At 37.9% G+C, this 19760-nt stretch overlaps 1 protein-coding gene across 2 annotated transcripts in view; it reads left to right on the top strand.

Annotated features, from left to right (window-relative positions):
* Positions 1–1850: 1850 nt before the first annotated feature.
* Positions 1851–19760, top strand: part of LOC145981645 (uncharacterized) — a 59812-nt gene continuing 41902 nt past the window's right edge. Inside the window, exons 1-3 of one of the 2 annotated variants that reach the window (XM_083115040.1) lie at positions 1851–1880; positions 12929–13023; positions 16771–16905. Coding sequence is in view for 1 of the 2 variants with exons in the window: in XM_083115039.1 (XP_082971165.1) it covers positions 11101–11137; positions 12929–13023; positions 16771–16905 (267 nt within the window). In the remaining variant the exon portion in view is untranslated. Of the gene's footprint in view, positions 1881–10602; positions 11138–12928; positions 13024–16770; positions 16906–19760 lie in introns of those variants that run through there. The other variant, XM_083115039.1, reaches the window with a different exon arrangement.

The following is a 19760-nucleotide window of genomic DNA, read 5'->3' as shown; positions in this document are numbered from 1 at the left end:
TCATGTGTAGAATGATGCACGATATATACAAGTAACTTACAAACATTACACATGGAACTAGCTTGTTGCAAACTTCTTTCAAGGCAGTTCTACGACAGTCAATCCACAGTCATGTATGCCGTAGTTGTATGTCCAAAGTGTTCTTTCGTAAAATGCAGAATGAGCACTTGATTTTGGATTTGGAAATGCGTTCTGCATATCTATTGCTATGGTGTGGATTTTCCTTTGGCGAAGTGGTTAAATCCATGATTCACTTTAGCCCAAAGTCAGCCTTTTCAATGTAATTCCTTGCTCTTTTTTCTGGTAGCTATTTCCTCTGGGGACAGTTCTGAATTACACGTGTATTTTGAGATGGCATTAATAAATCATGTACAGCTTTTTCGGGGAATTTATGTCCATGATTAACAAGTATATCCCTCTCTTTCTGTTTTGGTATTGTTAAAGTTTCCTTCATTGGGTGTTGAAAATTTATCTCTTGCGCATAGTTCTGCAAATCATGGACAGTCAAAATAACCTCTTTACGGATTGAAAAGTTTAAGGTCATGAACTTGTAGATAATACGAAAAGTTTACTGATCTTGTTGATTGTTTGTTCTCCATCTTTCTGTGACACTTGCTTTTCTTTGGCATCATTTCCAGGCAGCCATAAGCTTAGCACTCTGTTCATTAAAATCACCCAGGTCTCAAGATGAATGCAGATATTACATACTCTCTCAGCATTTTGTCGTACATTTCTTGGAACAAGCGAAGGAATGTCTTAAACTAACAGCATGTCCCGTACTCTTTGTTTTATCGGGTACTTATTGGCATCCGCTATTACGTCTCCATTTTGCTTTCTCTCTGTTCTATCGTGGGCGATTCAGCTGCCTTTTCCTTGAAAGTGTGGATTTTTGTGGCAATGCTTCAGCTGGTCGGCTCAAGTTAATGGGACGTCTGCCTTAATTAATCACGTTTGACATAGATATTTACTAGCTTGAAAGAAAATATACTTTATATTTAGTTAATGTGATCAGAGGATTGTAGTAATCAATGTTTTATGCAGCATATAAACTTTCAACGGATAGTCACAAGCCACAGCGAACATAACCACAACTCTATTTCATAATTACACGTACAGAAGGATGAGTTCCACACTGAAATGCTAGCTGACGGGTGCCAGAAATTTCCACTATTACTATCAAAAAGATGTGACTCGTCACTTCCTTCATTATTGTCTCCAAAATCCATGTTTTCTAACGGTGCATGTACAGCCTACGTAGCGGGAAAGTGTGGCTTATGACTATATCACTACACAGATGACCACCTGGTTGGAGAGCCAAAAACTTCAGTGATGTACATATTATACTGCCATTCGAAAAGAAAAATGACAATGTCTCGCACTTTTTGGACAGTGGGTTGCTTATTGTGCATGATGGTATGTTCAACAACAACAACAACATAAAAATCAAACATGTGGCTTAAGAATATCATCCACTGACTCCTTCATGTGTTAAACATGGTGAATAATATGTAGAATAATATGTAATAGGTTAGTTGCAAACCACAACGAAATTATAAATGTCTGTATTTGATAAAGTTTTTGTATAAATTGAAATACATCACATATTATATTAAAATGCACTACAGCATTATTGAAATACATATTTAGTGAAAAATGATAAATCATAATTCTCATGGTATATGCATTGTATATTATTTTTTTGTTCAATTTTTTTGAAGTTAAAATAATTGTTTTATTTGACTTGTGTACTGCTGGTGTTTCTGAATCGTATTGATTCTGATCAAAATGTTACAATTAAAACTATAGTCTGTGTGTAGATGTATCTTGTTATTTGTTCCTATGAAAATATGATTAGTGTGTACATAAATATGTTGGTGTGTGTAAGTATGTTTATATGTAATATATGTTTCTGTGTAACAAAATTATGATTTATCAACCTCATGACACGAATAACGTGTGTATTCGATTATTTTAAAAATTGATCAAAGATTCTATCATAAAATGCATCAATGTAATTTTTAAATTCGAGAGTTACTACGGATATGTGGAAGCAACCACTTTCAATTATATTTTACAAGTTATAAAATATTTCCATGTTAAAATATCGCTTCTACGGGCTCTCGTCGTGCTTTTCATATAAATATAATTACCACAAGGGACAAAGTGTTTACTTTTTGTTAGTTATGCATAGATTATATAAGAAGTATTTTTATGATGAGAAACCTATTTATTTGTGACAGTACACACACACATTGTGTACAAATTTGTTGTCCAAAATGTTTCAAGAAAATGCAATTCAAATGTCTTGATTGATGGATTGATTGAGTTAGCGTTTTAATTTATGCACACTAAGTCTAATCAAGAATGGACCCACAGTTTAAAGTTGGATCCGAATTACTATGTGCCTCCACCGGGTATTGAACCCAGGACACCTTTATCACCCTACTCAAATGGTAGACTCATTCAAATGTTTTGATGAACATTCAAATGAGAAAGTTGTACGTAATAATTAAGTCAATGATGAGCCAGATACCAGAGTTATAAAGGCTTTATACGACAATATAGTACATCTAATTTCCCTACTGTTTTGTGAAGTAAATTAAGTAAGCAGCAACTTTTCTCCGTAGCATTTTGTATGCAATTTCTCATGTAAGAACTAATTATTAGAACAGTAACTTTTCTAGGGGGAAATTTGTACCCCCTCCATATATATTAAAGATAAAAGGGGCAGTCACTTTTCTACGGGGAAATTGAACCCCCTTCTAATATTAGCAGGATTTAATGGGGCAGTCAATTTTCTACGGTGAAATTATACCCCCTCCTAATATAAGCAGGATTTAAGGGGGCAGTCACTTTTCTACGGGGAAATTATACCCCCTCCTAATATAAGCAGGATTTAAAGGGGCAGTCAATTTTCTACGGGGAAATTATACCCCCTCCTAATATAAGCAGGATTTAAGGGGGCAGTCACTTTTCTACGGGGAAATTATACCCCCTCCTAATATAAGCAGGATTTAAAGGGGCAGTCACTTTTCTACGGGGAAATTATACCCCCTCCTAATATAAGCAGGATTTAAAGGGGAAGTCACTTCTCTACGGGGAAATTATACCCCCTCCTAATATAAGCAGGATTTAAGGGGGCAGTCACTTTTCTACGGGGAATTCGTACCCCCTCCTAATATAAGCAGGATTTAAGGGGGCAGTCACTTTTCTACGGGGAAATTGTACGCCCCTCCTAATATAAGCAGGATTTAATAGGGCAGTCACTTTTCTACGGGGAAATTATACCGCCTCCTAATATAAGCAGGATTTAAGGGGGCAGTCACTTTTCTACGGGGAATTCGTACCCCCTCCTAATATAAGCAGGATTTAAGGGGGCAGTCACTTTTCTACGGGGAAATTGTACCCCCTCCTAATATAAGCAGGATTTAAAGGGGCAGTCACTTTTCTACGGGGAAATTATACCCCCTCCTAATATAAGCAGGATTTAAGGGGGCAGTAACTTTTCTACGGGGAATTCGTACCCCCTCCTAATATAAGCAGGATTTAAGGGGGCAGTCACTTTTCTACGGGGAAATTGTACCCCCTCCTAATATAAGCAGGATTTAAAGTGGCAGTCACTTTTCTACGGGGAAATTATACCCCCTCCTAATATAAGCAGGATTTAAGGGGGCAGTCACTTTTCTACGGGGAATTCGTACCCCCTCCTAATATAAGCAAGATATAAGGGGGCAGTCACTTTTCTACGGGGAAATTGTACCCCCTCCTAATATAAGCAGGATTTAAAGGGGCAGTCACTTTTCTACGGGGAAATTATACCCCCTCCTAATATAAGCAGGATTTAAGGGGGCAGTCACTTTTCTACGGGGAATTCGTACCCCCTCCTAATATAAGCTGGATATAAGGGGGCAGTCACTTTTCTACGGGGAAATTGTACCCCCTTCTCATATTATCAGGATTTAATAGGGCAGTCACTTTTCTACGGGGAAATTATACCCCCTCCTAATATAAGCAGGATTTAAGGGGGCAGTCACTTTTCTACGGGGAATTCGTACCCCCTCCTAATATAAGCTGGATATAAGGGGGCAGTCACTTTTCTACGGGGAAATTGTACCCCCTTCTCATATTATCAGGATTTAATAGGGCAGTCACTTTTCTACGGGGAAATTGTACCCCCTTCTCATATTAGCAGGATTTAATAGGGCAGTCACTTTTCTACGGGGAAATTATACCCCCCTCCTAATATAAGCAGGATTTAAGGGGGCAGTCACTTTTCTACGGGGAATATGTACCCCCTCCTAATATAAGCAGGATATAAGGGGGCAGTCACTTTTCTACGGGGAAATTATACCCCCTCCTAATATAAGCAGGATTTAATAGGGCAGTCACTTTTCTACGGGGAAATTGTACCCCTTCTCATATTAGCAGGATTTAATAGGGCAGTCACTTTTCTACGGGGAAATTATACCCCCTCCTAATGTAAGCAGGATTTAAAGGGGCAGTCACTTTTCTACGGGGAAATTATACCCCCTCCTAATATAAGCAGGATTTAATAGGGCAGTCACTTTTCTACGGGGAATTCGTACCCCCTCCTAATATAAGCTGGATATAAGGGGGCAGTCACTTTTCTACGGGGAAATTGTACCCCCTTCTCATATTATCAGGATTTAATAGGGCAGTCACTTTTCTACGGGGAAATAGTACGCCCTTCTCATATTAGCAGGATTTAATAGGGCAGTCACTTTTCTACGGGGAAATTATACCCCCTCCTAATATAAGCAGGATTTAAGGGGGCAGTCACTTTTCTACGGGGAATATGTACCCCCTCCTAATATAAGCAGGATATAAGGGGGCAGTCACTTTTCTACGGGGAAATTATACCCCCTCCTAATATAAGCAGGATTTAATAGGGCAGTCACTTTTCTACGGGGAAATTGTACCCCCTTCTCATATTAGCAGGATTTAATAGGGCAGTCACTTTTCTACGGGGAAATTGTACCCCCTTCTCATATTAGCAGGATTTAATAGGGCAGTCACTTTTCTACGGGGAAATTATACCCCCTCCTAATATAAGCAGGATTTAAGGGGGCAGTCACTTTTCTACGGGGAATATGTACCCCCTCCTAATATAAGCAGGATATAAGGGGGCAGTCACTTTTCTACGGGGAAATTGTACCCCCTTCTCATATTAGCAGGATTTAATAGGGCAGTCACTTTTCTACGGGGAAATTATACCCCCTCCTAATATAAGCAGGATTTAAAGGGGCAGTCACTTTTCTACGGGGAAATTATACCCCCCTCCTAATATAAGCAGGATTTAATAGGGCAGTCACTTTTCTACGGGGAAATTGTACCCCCTTCTCATATTAGCAGGATTTAATAGGGCAGTCAATTTTCTCCGGGGAAATTGTACCCCCTTCTCATATTAGCAGGATTTAATAGGGCAGTCACTTTTCTACGGGGAAATTATACCCCCTCGTAATATAAGCAGGATTTAAAGGGGCAGTCACTTTTCTACGGGGAAATTGTACCCCCTCCTAATATAAGCAGGGTTTAAGGGGGCAGTCACTTTTCTACGGGGAATTTGTACCCCCTCCTAATATAAGCTGGATATAAGGGGGCAGTCACTTTTCTACGGGGAAATTGTACCCCCTCCTAATATAAGCAGGATTTAATAGGGCAGTCACTTTTCTACGGGGAAATTATACCCCCTCCTAATATAAGCAGGATTTAAAGGGGCAGTCACTTTTCTACGGGGAAATTGTACCCCCTCCTAATATAAGCAGGGTTTAAGGGGGCAGTCACTTTTCTACGGGGAATTTGTACCCCCTCCTAATATAAGCTGGATATAAGGGGGCAGTCACTTTTCTACGGGGAAATTGTACCCCCTTCTCATATTAGCAGGATTTAATAGGGCAGTCACTTTTCTACGGGGAAATTATACCCCCTCCTAATATAAGCAGGATTTAAAGGGGCAGTCACTTTTCTACGGGGAAATTATACCCCCTCCTAATATAAGCAGGATTTAAGGGGGCAGTCACTTTTCTACGGGGAATTTGTACTCCCTCTTTTAAGTGGGAATTGACAGGCAGTCATTTTTCTACGGGGATATTTTACCCCCTGCTTAATTGACGGGAACTGAAAAGGGCAGTCATTTTTCTCTGTAGAAAATTGACTGTACAGTCATTTTTCTACGGAGTCCAAATTCCCCGTCACGAAAACGGGGAATTTGGACTGCGTAGAAAATTGACTGTACAGTCACTTTTCTACGGAGTCCAAATTCCCCGTTACATATCTCGCTCGATCACAGTTTTCAATAGGCTTATTTTTTTCTTCTCTTCAAATTTTGCCGCTCTGGGCGATGGGACGGTTCGCCCTCCCCTTCCGCCGGCCCTGCTATGAACTTGGTCACCCATCAAAGCATGGCAATTTTAACACAGAAAACAATATGTATCGCATTAAGCAGCAAAAATGACAGCCTCCTCTATGCAATTTCTACAAGAACACGTGCCGGAGCCAGAGTTGAAATGATGTTGGAACCACATAATTTATTTATTTTGAATAATTCCAAAATTATGAAATATGAACAATTTGTTGCTGCTGTTCGCTGCTCTCTTGCCAAAATGCTTTATTGGGATGCTAACACCATGACTGGCTTCCTCCTTCATGAACTCGTGCACGTTGCTTAGAATTTCCCGAGCTTGGCTATGCAAGGTTTTTGATTTCAACTTCGACAGAACTGGAGGCATTATGGAATTTAACGTTCATTAGCAAACACACACTTTTACATAAACACACGCAATACACGCACACAACGTCAAACCGGTCAAATACTTAGTATAAAATAAAAATATGGTGCTTCCAATCCAACAAAACTCACCGCCACTTTACCTGCCTTTTCCCCTTCCGTGACAGAAATAGTGCTTCATTATTACAGTTGGCAACACTAGTTACTAGCTAGCCAATGAACATGCACTGCATAAAAGAAGCAAGCACTACGCCGTGCTATATTGCCACATTAGCGTCCCTACCGAACGGTGGGAACCGCGAGCTGGAGAGCTATTCAATTGTTTTCAATGATGTTTGCGCGAGTGTGTCCAGGAATGGAATGACAATGTGGCAACAATAGCGAAGGTTTTCGAGCAGGGTAGAACACATGATGCTAAGAGAGAGGGAGACGAAACGAAAATTCGTTTCTACGCAACGGCAAATTTACGTGTGTGGCACTCTAACAACTTTTCTCCTGATATTTCGGCCAGTCAAACTCGCGGCCCGCGAGCCGCATGTAGGCCCCAGCATCTGTTAATGCGGCCCGCCTTGGCCCCACTTAACACTTCATGCTTGAAATTATCTATACGTTTGTAGTTATCCCGTTTTCTCTTTTCTCGTGATACAAGACCAGACTCATCCAAACTTGAACACATTGACCAATTTTCCCTACACATGTATACACTCCATTATAGAGTAGGTGTTGTGTCAACTAAGCAAGCTGATGGACATGTTACTTCTGAAGTACGAAAATATCTTGCCAGCTGGGGGAGGGCAGCGTGCATACTTTCTGTCGCCTATGAGTTTGTTTCTTGATTTTCAAGGATTTACCTGGAAGAAAAGTCAGTTTCTGTAAAAGTTTCAGGGAACCATATGGCTGCCCAAACTTCGTGGGAGTAAGAAAAGGACTATAGAAGAGGAATGTAGATTTTTCAAGTGAAATGCTTACTTTTGTTGTGAAGTGAATAGTGAAAAGCGTAGAAAATTTGTACCCTGATAAAGTTTATTCATTCAGAAGTATTTCTATATCACGAAATAAATTTGCCAACCTCTGTGGCGGAGTGGTTAGCACAGCCCGTTGCGACACCAGAGGTTGCGGGTTCGAATCCTGGCCTGAGCATGGGTGTTCTTTGTATGTGTCTCTTCATCAATTTCATCATACAATTACTCATCCTCATCGTCGCCATTAGCCAAACGTGGCAGAAAAGCAACGCTAATAAAAAAAATATTAAAAAATCAGAAATACAGTTGAGGAGAGGATTGATAACTTAGTCAACGAACAATTGAAAGCAGAAATTGTTCGTGTTGTTGCCTTTTCGCTCACAATATGTGAAATTACGAACGTCTGCGAGCTAGCTGGGTTAGCTCCCTTCATTCGTGGATGCGATTCTCATCTCGATATGACAGTAAAACTACTTGAATGAATCCTCCCCGTGACACAAGGGCTGATATTTTGAAGGAAGTGGAGGTCATTTTGCAAAGTTACAGTCTTCCGTCATATTAAAACTTTTTTAATAAAGTTATAATTTGTCCTTCTCAACTTCTCAGGAATACCATGAATGGCAGGAATATTTGTCCACAGTAAAAATACTACGTGATGAATTTGGAAACAGGTTTCAAGACTTCAGAGGGTGCGAAGGGCAATATTCTTGTTCTGCTCTGCTCCCTTTTCTTTTGATGATGCGTGTGCAAGTCCTGCCTTCGAATGGAACTTATTGAATTGCAGTGCAACTCGTATTGAAAAATAAATGTCGCGAGGTGGGCTATCCTTGATTTTTCTCATATCTCCCATAGGAGTATCCTCGAATAAGCTATTTTGCTGTAGAAATTTTATTAATTTTGGTTTTACTTGCCTTGGTGAAAAGTTGTTTTCCATAATGGAAGATTAATGAAACAGCCGAGCCGAATGATCAAGAATGACTGACAAAACTCAAATCAGTAAAGAAGATTTATGTCGAGTTAACAGCTATTGAAAAATACTGTAAAATATATTCACTCATGATAGTTCATTTGTAAATATGTATCTACATTTCTTTCCTTAGCACGAACTATTATAAGTGTTATTCTCACTACGAAAACAGTATTAGTGATGCCTCTGCAATGATTGCTCCATCTACACTGCAGAATATGCCTAGAGCATTGCAGCATTCAAAACAGAATGGTAAAGTTTTGTTCTACTGTTTCACAAAAATGGATCGGGAATTTATAATCATATAGCCTATCATATATATAATGAGCTGCCGCAGGCTGAACTTCGCCAGTTAATAAAGAATTTATAATAATAATATATCGAGGTCCAATCTGGCCTCAGTTCCTCGAATGTAACATATCTTGTCTGGTTTTATATGTATGTATAACATATATATAAGAGGTCTTACAGAATACAAATAATTATAGCTATGTATGTATAGAATTGTGCACAAATGAATTTAACAACAATACATATTAGTTCGAGGGGAAACACCTATCATAATGATACAAAATGATAACATGTAGAAAGTTTCAAATACGTTTGAGCTGTTTAAAAGATGGGTAATACATAAAGTGTAAGTTCATTGTTTACCTATTCGTTACCTTACATCATTGCTACTACTGTAGTTGTACATTTTGTTCCATTGGTTTGTCTTTCGCCTCTTCTGATTATCCCTAGGTCATTCCACATATCCGAGACTTTTTCCTTTAAATTCGAAATAGTCTCGCTCCCGTCCATCTCAAATTATTATCAGCACTGTTCGTAGTAGTTAAAATAATAACTGTTACTATTGTTTGTGCTTATTACTATTAGATACAAATTTTGTATCAACACGAAACCCCCTACAAAAAAAAGAAAGTAAATGGCGACTAGTATGCCTCTGCCTTGTTATCACTGCCACTGGTATGCTATACATTTACACAGCGTACTTTCAATTAGTTATTCTTACTTGATTCGTCGTTACTTTCAACTGATAATCTCTACCTCCTTCTTTACTCTCAATTTATAATCTCAACCGCACAAAGAGAAATTCTACATAATTATAGCAGCCACTGTAATCAACAAAATTTATTCAGTCCAAATCTCATTTGTGAAGGTCCTGACTGTCTGCTGTGGCCAGCCAGAGCCAGCAGTGAATATTTTGCCAGTGGAGAAATCTTGAAAGAAGCCGAAACCAGAATGAAATGAAACAGGCGGTGCCCTTTCGCAGCGGTCACGAAGGGGAGGGGGTGGTGAAGACAGGGGGGAAACATGGTGGCAAGTCTTTCCACCATGGGGGGGAGGTCCTCTGCCCTCCGGCCTGTGCTCTTCCTCTAGTTTAGGACACAACAGAGAAAAATTGCTAGTTCACTGATATGTCGCTAGGTGTCTCTGTATCGCGCCGGGGCAGGAAAACTCTTTTCATGCCAACCTCCAGGCCAGAAAGAAAACTTTTTGTTCTCAAACTTAACTAATTTTTCAAAAGGAAATATAATAAATAAATAAATAATCGGCTTTATTTTGTTCAATTTTTCGAATCCAGTTGTAAGCCGGTCCCCGTAGCGGAGTGGTTTGTACACCGCGCTACAACACAGGGGCCCCGGGTTCGAATCTTTCAATAGCATGATGTTTGTGAATGTCATTCATTAATTTTATTATGTCATCACTCGTTTCCATCTTCGCAAATTAGCCAAAAGTGGCACCAAAAGCGAAGTAAAATAAAGCAAATTAATCAATCAATCAATGTATCCAGTTGTATTTACATAATGCGCAATGATATAAAGTTTATGGCATCAGATGAAAGAGCCATCCACATCCCATCATGCCGCCCCCCACCCCCTCTCCTGCCTGACTCATCCTGTGCGGCCAGGCGCCATCATCATGTGTATTTTCGCACGGTATATCATGGTGTTTGTGTGTTGTGGTGCAGGCATCTAATTGAAAATGTAGAAGATAATGTAGTGTTTATCTTTCATTTCAATAATGTTATGATCTTGGTGCATTACTTGTTGCACCAAAGCAACTTTATGTACACAAAAATATTGCTTAACGGTGTACAATAGAAGATGCCACAAAAGTGCAGTGTACCAAGGTGAAAATACCGGGTGAAGGTCTTGGCCATAATCACCTGTCATGAAGGAATGGCGAGAATTTCGTAAATGTGTGATTGTCATATATGCATCGTTATATCCAATTACACATACACTACACATGTTCGAACTCTGGCATTGGTGAATTTTTCGTCAATTTGAATAAAAAGTTTGTTTATATTATAAATACTAATGATATGTGTTCCTAGTTACAAAATAATATGTATGAAAATATAAATTAAAATCTATTTCTACTTTGCTAAAGGAAGTACGGTTATTTGGTAATCAGACATGGACAGTTTAAGTGTTCCAGTTAATGAAACAAAAGGTAAGTACCTCTGTATGTACTTAATTGTATGAATACACATGACATTTCATGAAAGACCCCATTGTTCGAATCTGTTTAATTAGAAATTTCGTATGTTACTCACATATGTAAAACATAGATGTGAGTATAAACATATAAAACGTAAGTTATGCATGCCCACCAGTTTAGGAATTTTATATAAATGTCGAAAGAAGCTAATGCAAAACAATAATCAAACTTATCAATATGAGATGTTTCTTATTATAACTTTGGTACTAGTTTACAATACCGGAAGTATCTCCGATTGGTTTGAAATTATGCCTACTCACTAATTTAGGCCTTGTAATCAAGAATCTGCAGTTAAAAATTGGCGGTCACTTCCAGAAATTGCAAAATTATTATTATTATTAACGCTACGATTGTCGATAAACTATTATGGTAGCCATGTTTGATGATGTGAACAAGTGAAGTTCACTATTCGTTACGAGAAAATGGCATAAGGTGGAAAAAATGTTTGCCCCACAAACCATTCGCGGTAAGGTTAGGTTAGGCAAGCATAGTAAAAATTAAGGGTCATCATAAACATAGTTTTGAAACGCTAATCAATCATTGCAAAAAATAGTTGTTTTCTTCATAAATCAAGGGTGTTTACTCCGTTGACGGACCCACTTATTTCGTCTTATTTTGCAATTTCTGGACGTGGCCGCCAAATTTCAACTGCAGATTCGTAATTAGGAGGCCAAAATTAGTGAGTATGCCGAATTTAAAGCAAATTGGAGATACTTCCAGTATTGCAAATTCACTCCATAATTTATTTGATCTTAAATGACAAACCAAAGCAACAAACAGGTCACATATAAAATTATATTGTTGGTCGGACATCCATTTGCTGGATGATTTTAATAAGTGTTGTTGGAGTACCAGGAAAAGGGTTACCGGCCCAGGTTCCAATTGTTTAATTCTGAATGTATCAGTGTGCACAGGTATTTTTTCCATGGTTCAATTTCTCATCATATCTGTTAACACATATTTCAGAGTCTTCAGGATTAGTTAATGTGCATTTTCTGGCGAGCGATTTTTCCCTTCCGTTTACTGCTATATGATTCATTGTGTTCGAGTAGCCATTCATTTACCATCATCCTGGATACTGATTACTACTGTCATCTACTTCATGTGCATGGGGTGTGAAGGGGTATTTGTGAGGGTATTTGTGAAAAATCGTTAAATGTTTGTAACCGTTACCACACAAATAATTCGCAATAAATGATTCACATTACTGGAACATGTTAGCAAATATGTAAAATTGACAAATTATCGATTTCTTAAATACAAAATTTCCCAACTTGTAATCATTGCTAAACAATGCACTTCTTTCTTTTTCAGTTGTACTTATTAGGAGAGCAAATTCTTCTCAAAATTTTATGACATTTGCAAGTTAACTTTTTCTTAACGACAAATGCAAGTTTCCAACAGATCCTAAATCAACTATCCAAAAAGAGGCTATTAAAATTTGTATTTTTTGCAAGAACTGCATGAGGAACAAATGTAGCAAATTTGAAGTACTGGATTCCATTTTTACTTTTTCTGCATGATTTGTTATGAATTGACACTATTTCTTATGTATTACACTTATTGTTTAAAGTTGATTAGACTCTTATGAGCCCATAGTCATATTAACTTCTGTGGGCAACTCGCCTTAACTGCACTTTAATGAACAAGAAAATAAATACAGTTGTTTGGCAAACATGTGTTGATTGAGTTGGAAACGTGTAAACTATATTTTTCTAAAACATGCTTCCTTTTTCATTGCAGTCCAGATTAAGAAGCCACATGCTCCAAGTCGTCACAGGTTTGAAGAAGATGTAAATAATTTGAAGGCATTGATTGAAATTCGAGAGCAACAAGTGGTAAGTGCTCCATTATTTGCTACTGTTAACTTTCTGATGCAAATGTTTACAAAATTACTATGTACTCCCTCTGTCCCATAATTATAGTCCGGTATGCCAAAATGGTAACTTTTCATTTATGTTCTTTTGGATACTTGATCGGCCAATTTGTACTGATCATTGAGTAATAACATTGTATGACTCATTCCCGTGTTTCATTTTTTCTTCTGTATACACCAATGTCACAGTTTGCATATCGGACAATTATTATCGGACACCAAACAAAAGTGTACGGGACAATAATTATGGGACAGAGGGAGTATATTTTTTGAGAGCGGAAACTTGGACAATGACAGGGAGAGACAAAAGAAAGATGCAGGCAGTGGAGATGAAATTTCTAAGGAGTATATTTGGGAAGACTAGAAGGGATAGAATAAGGAATGAGGAGATCCCACAGACACCTGGAGAACTTGGCTTGAGCTTCCAGAAACAACGGAATTAGGAGTTGTAGTAGTCAACGCATCATACTTCTGCAAGTAGGAGATTAGAGCTGTGCACAAATTCTTTTCTTCCTGGTATGGTTCAACACTCGCAGAAATTTCTTTCCTGAAAAAATATTTAAAATCTATTACTCATTATAACCATGATAGAAAAATTCAGGTTAACATCTGACCAATAAAATTACATTTATTTTTCTTTTACACAATTACAATCAAAATACAGCATTATTATTTATTATAATATGATTATAATTATGATAAACTGAGGTAATCCTGGTAAAAATCATGATTTTTTTAACCTTCGTGAAACATGGTATTTCTTATTTTGTAAATTTCACATCTGGTTCACATACTATGTGCCAATAATTATGTTTGGAGCAGAGACTTGGACAATGACAGAGAGAGACAAAAGAAAGATGCAGGCAGTGGAGATGAAATTTTTAAGGAGTATATTGGGAAGACTAGAAGGGATAGAATAAGGAATGAGGAGACGTGACAGAGTGGAGGTGGTGAAGCTTCAGGACAGGATAGATCAGGCACAGACGAGATGGTTGGGACACATGAAGAGGATGGATGCAGAAAGACTACCAGTAAGAGCTTATCATGCACAAGGAGTGGGAATAAGACCAAGGGCAGACCAAGATGTTGTTGGAAAGAGCAGATAGTGGAGAGTGTTAGGAGAAGAGGACAAGATTGGAACACCGTGGAAACAGGGGAGTGGTGGAAGACCAGGAAAAAATGGAGAGGCTTCACTTCTATGCCGACCCAGCCAGAGGCAGGAAACGGCCATGGATGATGATCATTTATGAGTGGTTTAGGATTATTAGGTCACTTAGTAAAGGGGTCCCGGGTTCGATACCCGGTGGAGGCACATAATGGTTCAGATCCCACTTTAAACTGTAGGTCCAGTCCCAATTAGCCTTACTGTGCATAAAGTGGACTTGAAACCAGTAGCGTGTGGTGACCATTTAGATAGCCGAAGCACTGAATATATATAATTTTTAAATAAACAATAGTACATCAAGGGTCTGGCTTGCCTTGATAAAAATACCGCACACCACTGCTTTGCGGCATTTTAGTCTTTCACAGGCTCCTCTCGACACTTTCGGGAAGTCTAAGTATCCTGAGAATTATGCAAAATTCGAATTGCATTCCGAAGCAGTGCTTCGGTAGCTTACCTTGTATGCACGCCACTGCAGAAAACACTAACTCAATCAATGATTTAAATGAGTAAATTGAAGCAAATTAATTTAAATTCCTGCCTTGATCATCTACAAGGTGTACATCAGAACTGAGGCAAAAAAAAATGCAATGTTCTCATGCTATTTGTTTTTATTTAAGCTAGCAAACTCATGGCCTCTGACACACGCTACATTTCCAGGGGTCCCGAGTTTGAATCACAGCCCAAGTGGGGGTATTCTTTGTCCCTTCTTCAATTTTGTTACATCATCACATTCTCATTTTCATTACTAGCCAAAAGTGATAGAAAAGTGAAGTAAAATATACCAAATAAATCAGTCAATCAATCCATGTAGAGTGAAGTGTACCATGGCTGGTTGTTTCTACATGTGTTTTTTATTAACCGCAAACAATATTTTACACAATCCATGTTTCTGCCATTCACTCCATTGCAGACAAATTTCCAATCAACAAGACAGACTATATCCTAACAATGAGCAAGTTGTGTTCTTGTTAACATTCTAATGTACATCTATCAGTACCATATTATGTATATCTGTGGGAAGAAGATGTCTTGTGACGGAGTGTTTATAGCAGCATGCTACGACACTGAGGGTTCCAAGTTCCAATCCCAGTCTTGTTTGTCCTTTGTGAGTGTCCCTCCATGTATTACATCATTCACCATATAATCACTCATCCTCATCTTCAGTACTAGCCAAAAATAGAAGAAAAGCGAAGTATAATAAAAGTCTTGTAGATCTCAGAAAAAGAAGATAAATAATAACACACTTAGCATCATATTTTAATGATTTTCTGAAAACTGCAAAAAATCCTAGTCTACTGAGAAAATCACAGTATTTTCAAGTCATCCAAAAAGTATTAAACAACAGATGGAAGTATGTTATTTCTATAAATGAAATAATAAATCAATACTGGGAGAGTTAACCCTACTTCTATAAGTCAGGTGAACAGTTAAAATATTTTCATTGTGTACAAGGGTTCCCGCAAGATTTTTTCTCGGGGCCAGAGTCATAGAAACTTTTATTTTCATTATTTCTACTACTACTACAACTACTTATTATAGGCTACATATTTTTTTAAAAAATACATTTATAATTTTCATATTCTGTATATGATTCATATTTGCATAACTGTATTCGTAACATATTAATTCATGTACGACAAAAAGCTTTTCTTTTATAGTTAGATATTAGACTGAAAGCTTAAAAGTAACCCTACTTCAATAACAATAATAATTGATGCTGTAAGTCTCAAAAACCATATTTTTTGTTGTAAAATATCGCTACAATTTCACTATTCGAATTACATTAATTCTTTTCAGAAATATCAGGATTGGGGGGGGGGCACACACCACCTTTGCCCCCCCCCCCACTCCCTGCAGACACCCTTGATTGTTTAGGGTGTTGTTGTTAGGCTTACCATACGTCCGAGATTATCCCAGACGGTCCTGGTTTTTTAGTGCTGTCTGGGATTGCAAAATGTCCGGGGTTTTCAGAATCTGGACATGAAAATAGCTACCGGTATTGAATATTCATGACCAGAATTTAAAACAAACAAGCCATTTCTGAAAAAAGTCATGTCTAGTGAAAAGTGCAACTGAGTCAACTAGCAGATAATGCTACCTAGAACAGAGAGGCTTCCTAAACATCAGAAAATGTATTATTCAAATTAAACATTTAAAAATTAATTCATTGATTTTAGAAAATAATGTTAATATTTTTTCTTGTACAATTTATAGTTTAATGTTCCAATAAAATATTAAGGCTTTTAAGTAATTCAATTTATTTTTGTAAAAAAAATGAAATTCAGCAGTAACGAGTTGATCGCCAATATGTCCTGGGTTGGACCCAAAAAAATATGGTAAGCTTAGTTGTAGTATGAATAATTGCGAAGAACTTCTAAACCAGGAGAGTGAGAAAGAACATGTTTTGTGTGAATAGTAGTACTGTATAGTGTTTCACAATTATTCCTGCTTGAAGTTTTTATGTTGCTTGTTTGTAGTCTGTTTGAGAATTATTTTTTGTGCATTAGTATTTAATTTTACTTGATAGATTCTATTCTCTTTCAGCAACAGCTTCTTGGTGGAGAAAACAACCCGTACTCCAGACTTCAAACTGTTCGTGAAAGCAAAGAAACGGCCAATAAACGAAGGCGATCCATAAATGATGAATTAGAGGTTTTGAACAAACAAATTAATGCGAAAGTAAGATATTCTATTTACCAGAAAAATATGCAATAGAGCAGTTTTATCTTGTCAATATAGAACTCAAATATCAGTTTTTAAAAGTAGAATTTAGCATTTACAGTAATTGAATTTGTAAAAATGATACTGAGCTACTGTAGATGCTCACAAGGTTGACATAATGATTGTCATTATTATTTAGTAATCTTGAAGGTGAATATTAGTGTTTGCTTAATTTTATCATGTTTATTTTTCCTCTTGAATATTTCACTACCATAGTTGGCTCATGACATATTCTGTTCGTCATGATTTTGCATCCTTATCTCACCCCTCTTCCTGCTGAAGTGTGCCACAGTTGACAATCAAAGACGTTGTCACATCTTTTTCCTTCTTGTCGTCTACCAGCAGCCAGTAGTGTTGGGCGATATATCGCAATATTGAAAAAAAATATCAAGGCGATATCAACTATAGAGTGTCTCAACCTATAAAGTCAGTATGGAAGTAAATGGAGTACTTCCCTCTCTCTCTCTAATACATGAGTTTTGCCAATAGCTCTGTCCTTCTCTACCATCGCTGCGTTGCCAGAGGTTACAAAATTTACAAAATGTAAAAGTCAAAAATTTCAAACAGTGAAATCATTATCCGCATTATATAACCTGTCATAAATTCATGTGATCTGAATTTTTCATAATTATGCAATTTTGCAAAATGCTTAATTTTTTCTAGTAAATACTTCAAAAGCCATAAATATCAAATCGCTTGAACAACTTTGCCAGTTTTTTTCTATGGGATCTATGATGTTTGTTGATATGATATTCTTCGCCTGAGTGAATTAATTTGCTTACGAGGAGAGTTATATATATATACATATTGGATATTTTTTAAAAATCATCAGACCGTAACACGAAAAAGTTGGTTAGCGAGAAACTTTTCGGTTTGTCACGATACACATGAAGACCAAGCGAGAAAAGTGTTGACCATTGTTTGAAGTTATTTTTAGAATGCATTGTTACTCCACAGCACCGTTATTTATTCCATAATCGTAGTTTGTTTATGCGGGCTGTCATGCGTATCAAATTCATTGCGCGCCACCGAGGTTACAATTCAGTTGCAGGCAGGTGCCCCGGCTTGTAGGAAGTGCAGTGTTCTTTATTTTCCGTAAAAAATGTATCTTAATGTTTGTTTTTACATTTATTTAATTCTGTTTATGTAAAGGATACAACATTCAACGAAAGAAGTAACAATAGTTGCGTCGTGTATTACACATATAATGCAAATGTAAAATGGTAAATAGTTACGTCGAAATATAAACATTTACATGCAAATCTTGAGGTAACTGTAGTTTTTTTTTCCAAAATGCATTAAATACATATAGATTTTGGTGATTTCCTATACGATATTAAGGAAGTAAATTTGTCGCAATCATTAGCGATTAACTTCGACTTGATGTGACTCTGTTTGTTGATCTGGCAACGCCGTGCTCTATTTAACCCATACTGACTTTTAAGGTTGAGACGCTCTATAGACAATATATTGCCACAATATTATGGCGATATACAGGGTGTTTCCATGAAAATGTTACAAACTTTCAGGAATGATGGAAGGCGACAAATGCATCAATATGAGATAAGCAACCCCTGTCCAGAGGAGCCTTGTTCAGAAGTTACAAGCCAAAACCATAGTGATGAGAAGGGTATGTCATGCCTGCATCGATACTGGAGGATGCAAATTTGAACAACTGCTATAGTGCAACCACAAGTAAATAAACTTGCGCAGACCCGCAACTCCTGTGCACCGCACTCTTGCGAGGAGTGGAGGGGGAGAGTGAACCATGCTTCCTTATGGCCCGTGCTGAACGGAAGAAGGGAAAGCTGCGTGGGGACTTTTCGTCCAAGGTTTTTTCCTTGTGGTCGCTCTGTATAAATGCATTACTCTTGGCTAGTTACGTATGATGTAGTAATGGTAGGAGATAGTAATTTACTTATTAAAGTTACAAAGGAAGATCTTTCTTTCTTTTCCATAACCATCCCAAATTTTGGTTGAACTTTGGTTTTGTTGAGACTATTTTATGCTCAGATGGGCTAATCGGGACTGGACCTACAGGTAAAGTGGGACCGGAGCCACTGTTTCGCATCCTGGAAAAAGGAACTGCAAAGAACCTTCTACCTTCCAAAAACTGTTTTGATTTATAACTCTTGACTGGGACATTTTCAGACTGAGGTTCCTTAGCTCGTATGTCCATAAACAAACAACCTATCTGCTAGTTTCTCAAGGTCACACCCTTTTTTCTTTTGTGGGGCTCCCTTACAAGTTTGTGGATTGCATACCTTTCATGTCAGAATGGTTTTGGATACCTTGTAATTTCTGAAAGAGGAGTTTCTGGACAGGGGTTTCTTATCTCATATTGATGCTTTTGTTCCCTTCCATCATCCCTGAAAGTGTGTAACATGGTCACGGAAACACCCTGTATATTGTGTTGGTGATATTTCGTCATGATATTTGGTGAAATGTATCATGTTAGCGATATATCGTGACGACATTTGGTGATATATCGTCATGATACAACCTTGGTGACAATGAAGTTCGACCAGAAAGGAATACGTGATTAAATGCACAGAGAGATAGGCGGTGGAATGGGTGACCTGCAGAAGTGACGCATGTGTGTAAGAGGAGGCGTGTGAGCAGGCAAGAATCGTGATCCCAGCATGTTGCACCCAAGGTCACGTAAAGAACGAAAACGGGGAACTATACGCGTGACATTGAACTTCGACCAGGCACCAGACCCATACGGAAAATTCCAGATAGTGGCGCATTTGAGGGAAGCATGACGTCACGGACACGATAAGGGAGTCCGCCGTATATAAGCGCGTGCTGTG

This window comes from Lepisma saccharinum, chromosome 29 (assembly GCF_977018435.1).
Source record: "Lepisma saccharinum chromosome 29, izLepSacc3.1, whole genome shotgun sequence".
NCBI lineage: Eukaryota > Metazoa > Arthropoda > Insecta > Zygentoma > Lepismatidae > Lepisma > Lepisma saccharinum.
Note: the sequence above shows the minus strand (reverse complement) of the source record. Positions and strands in the feature narration are given on the sequence as shown.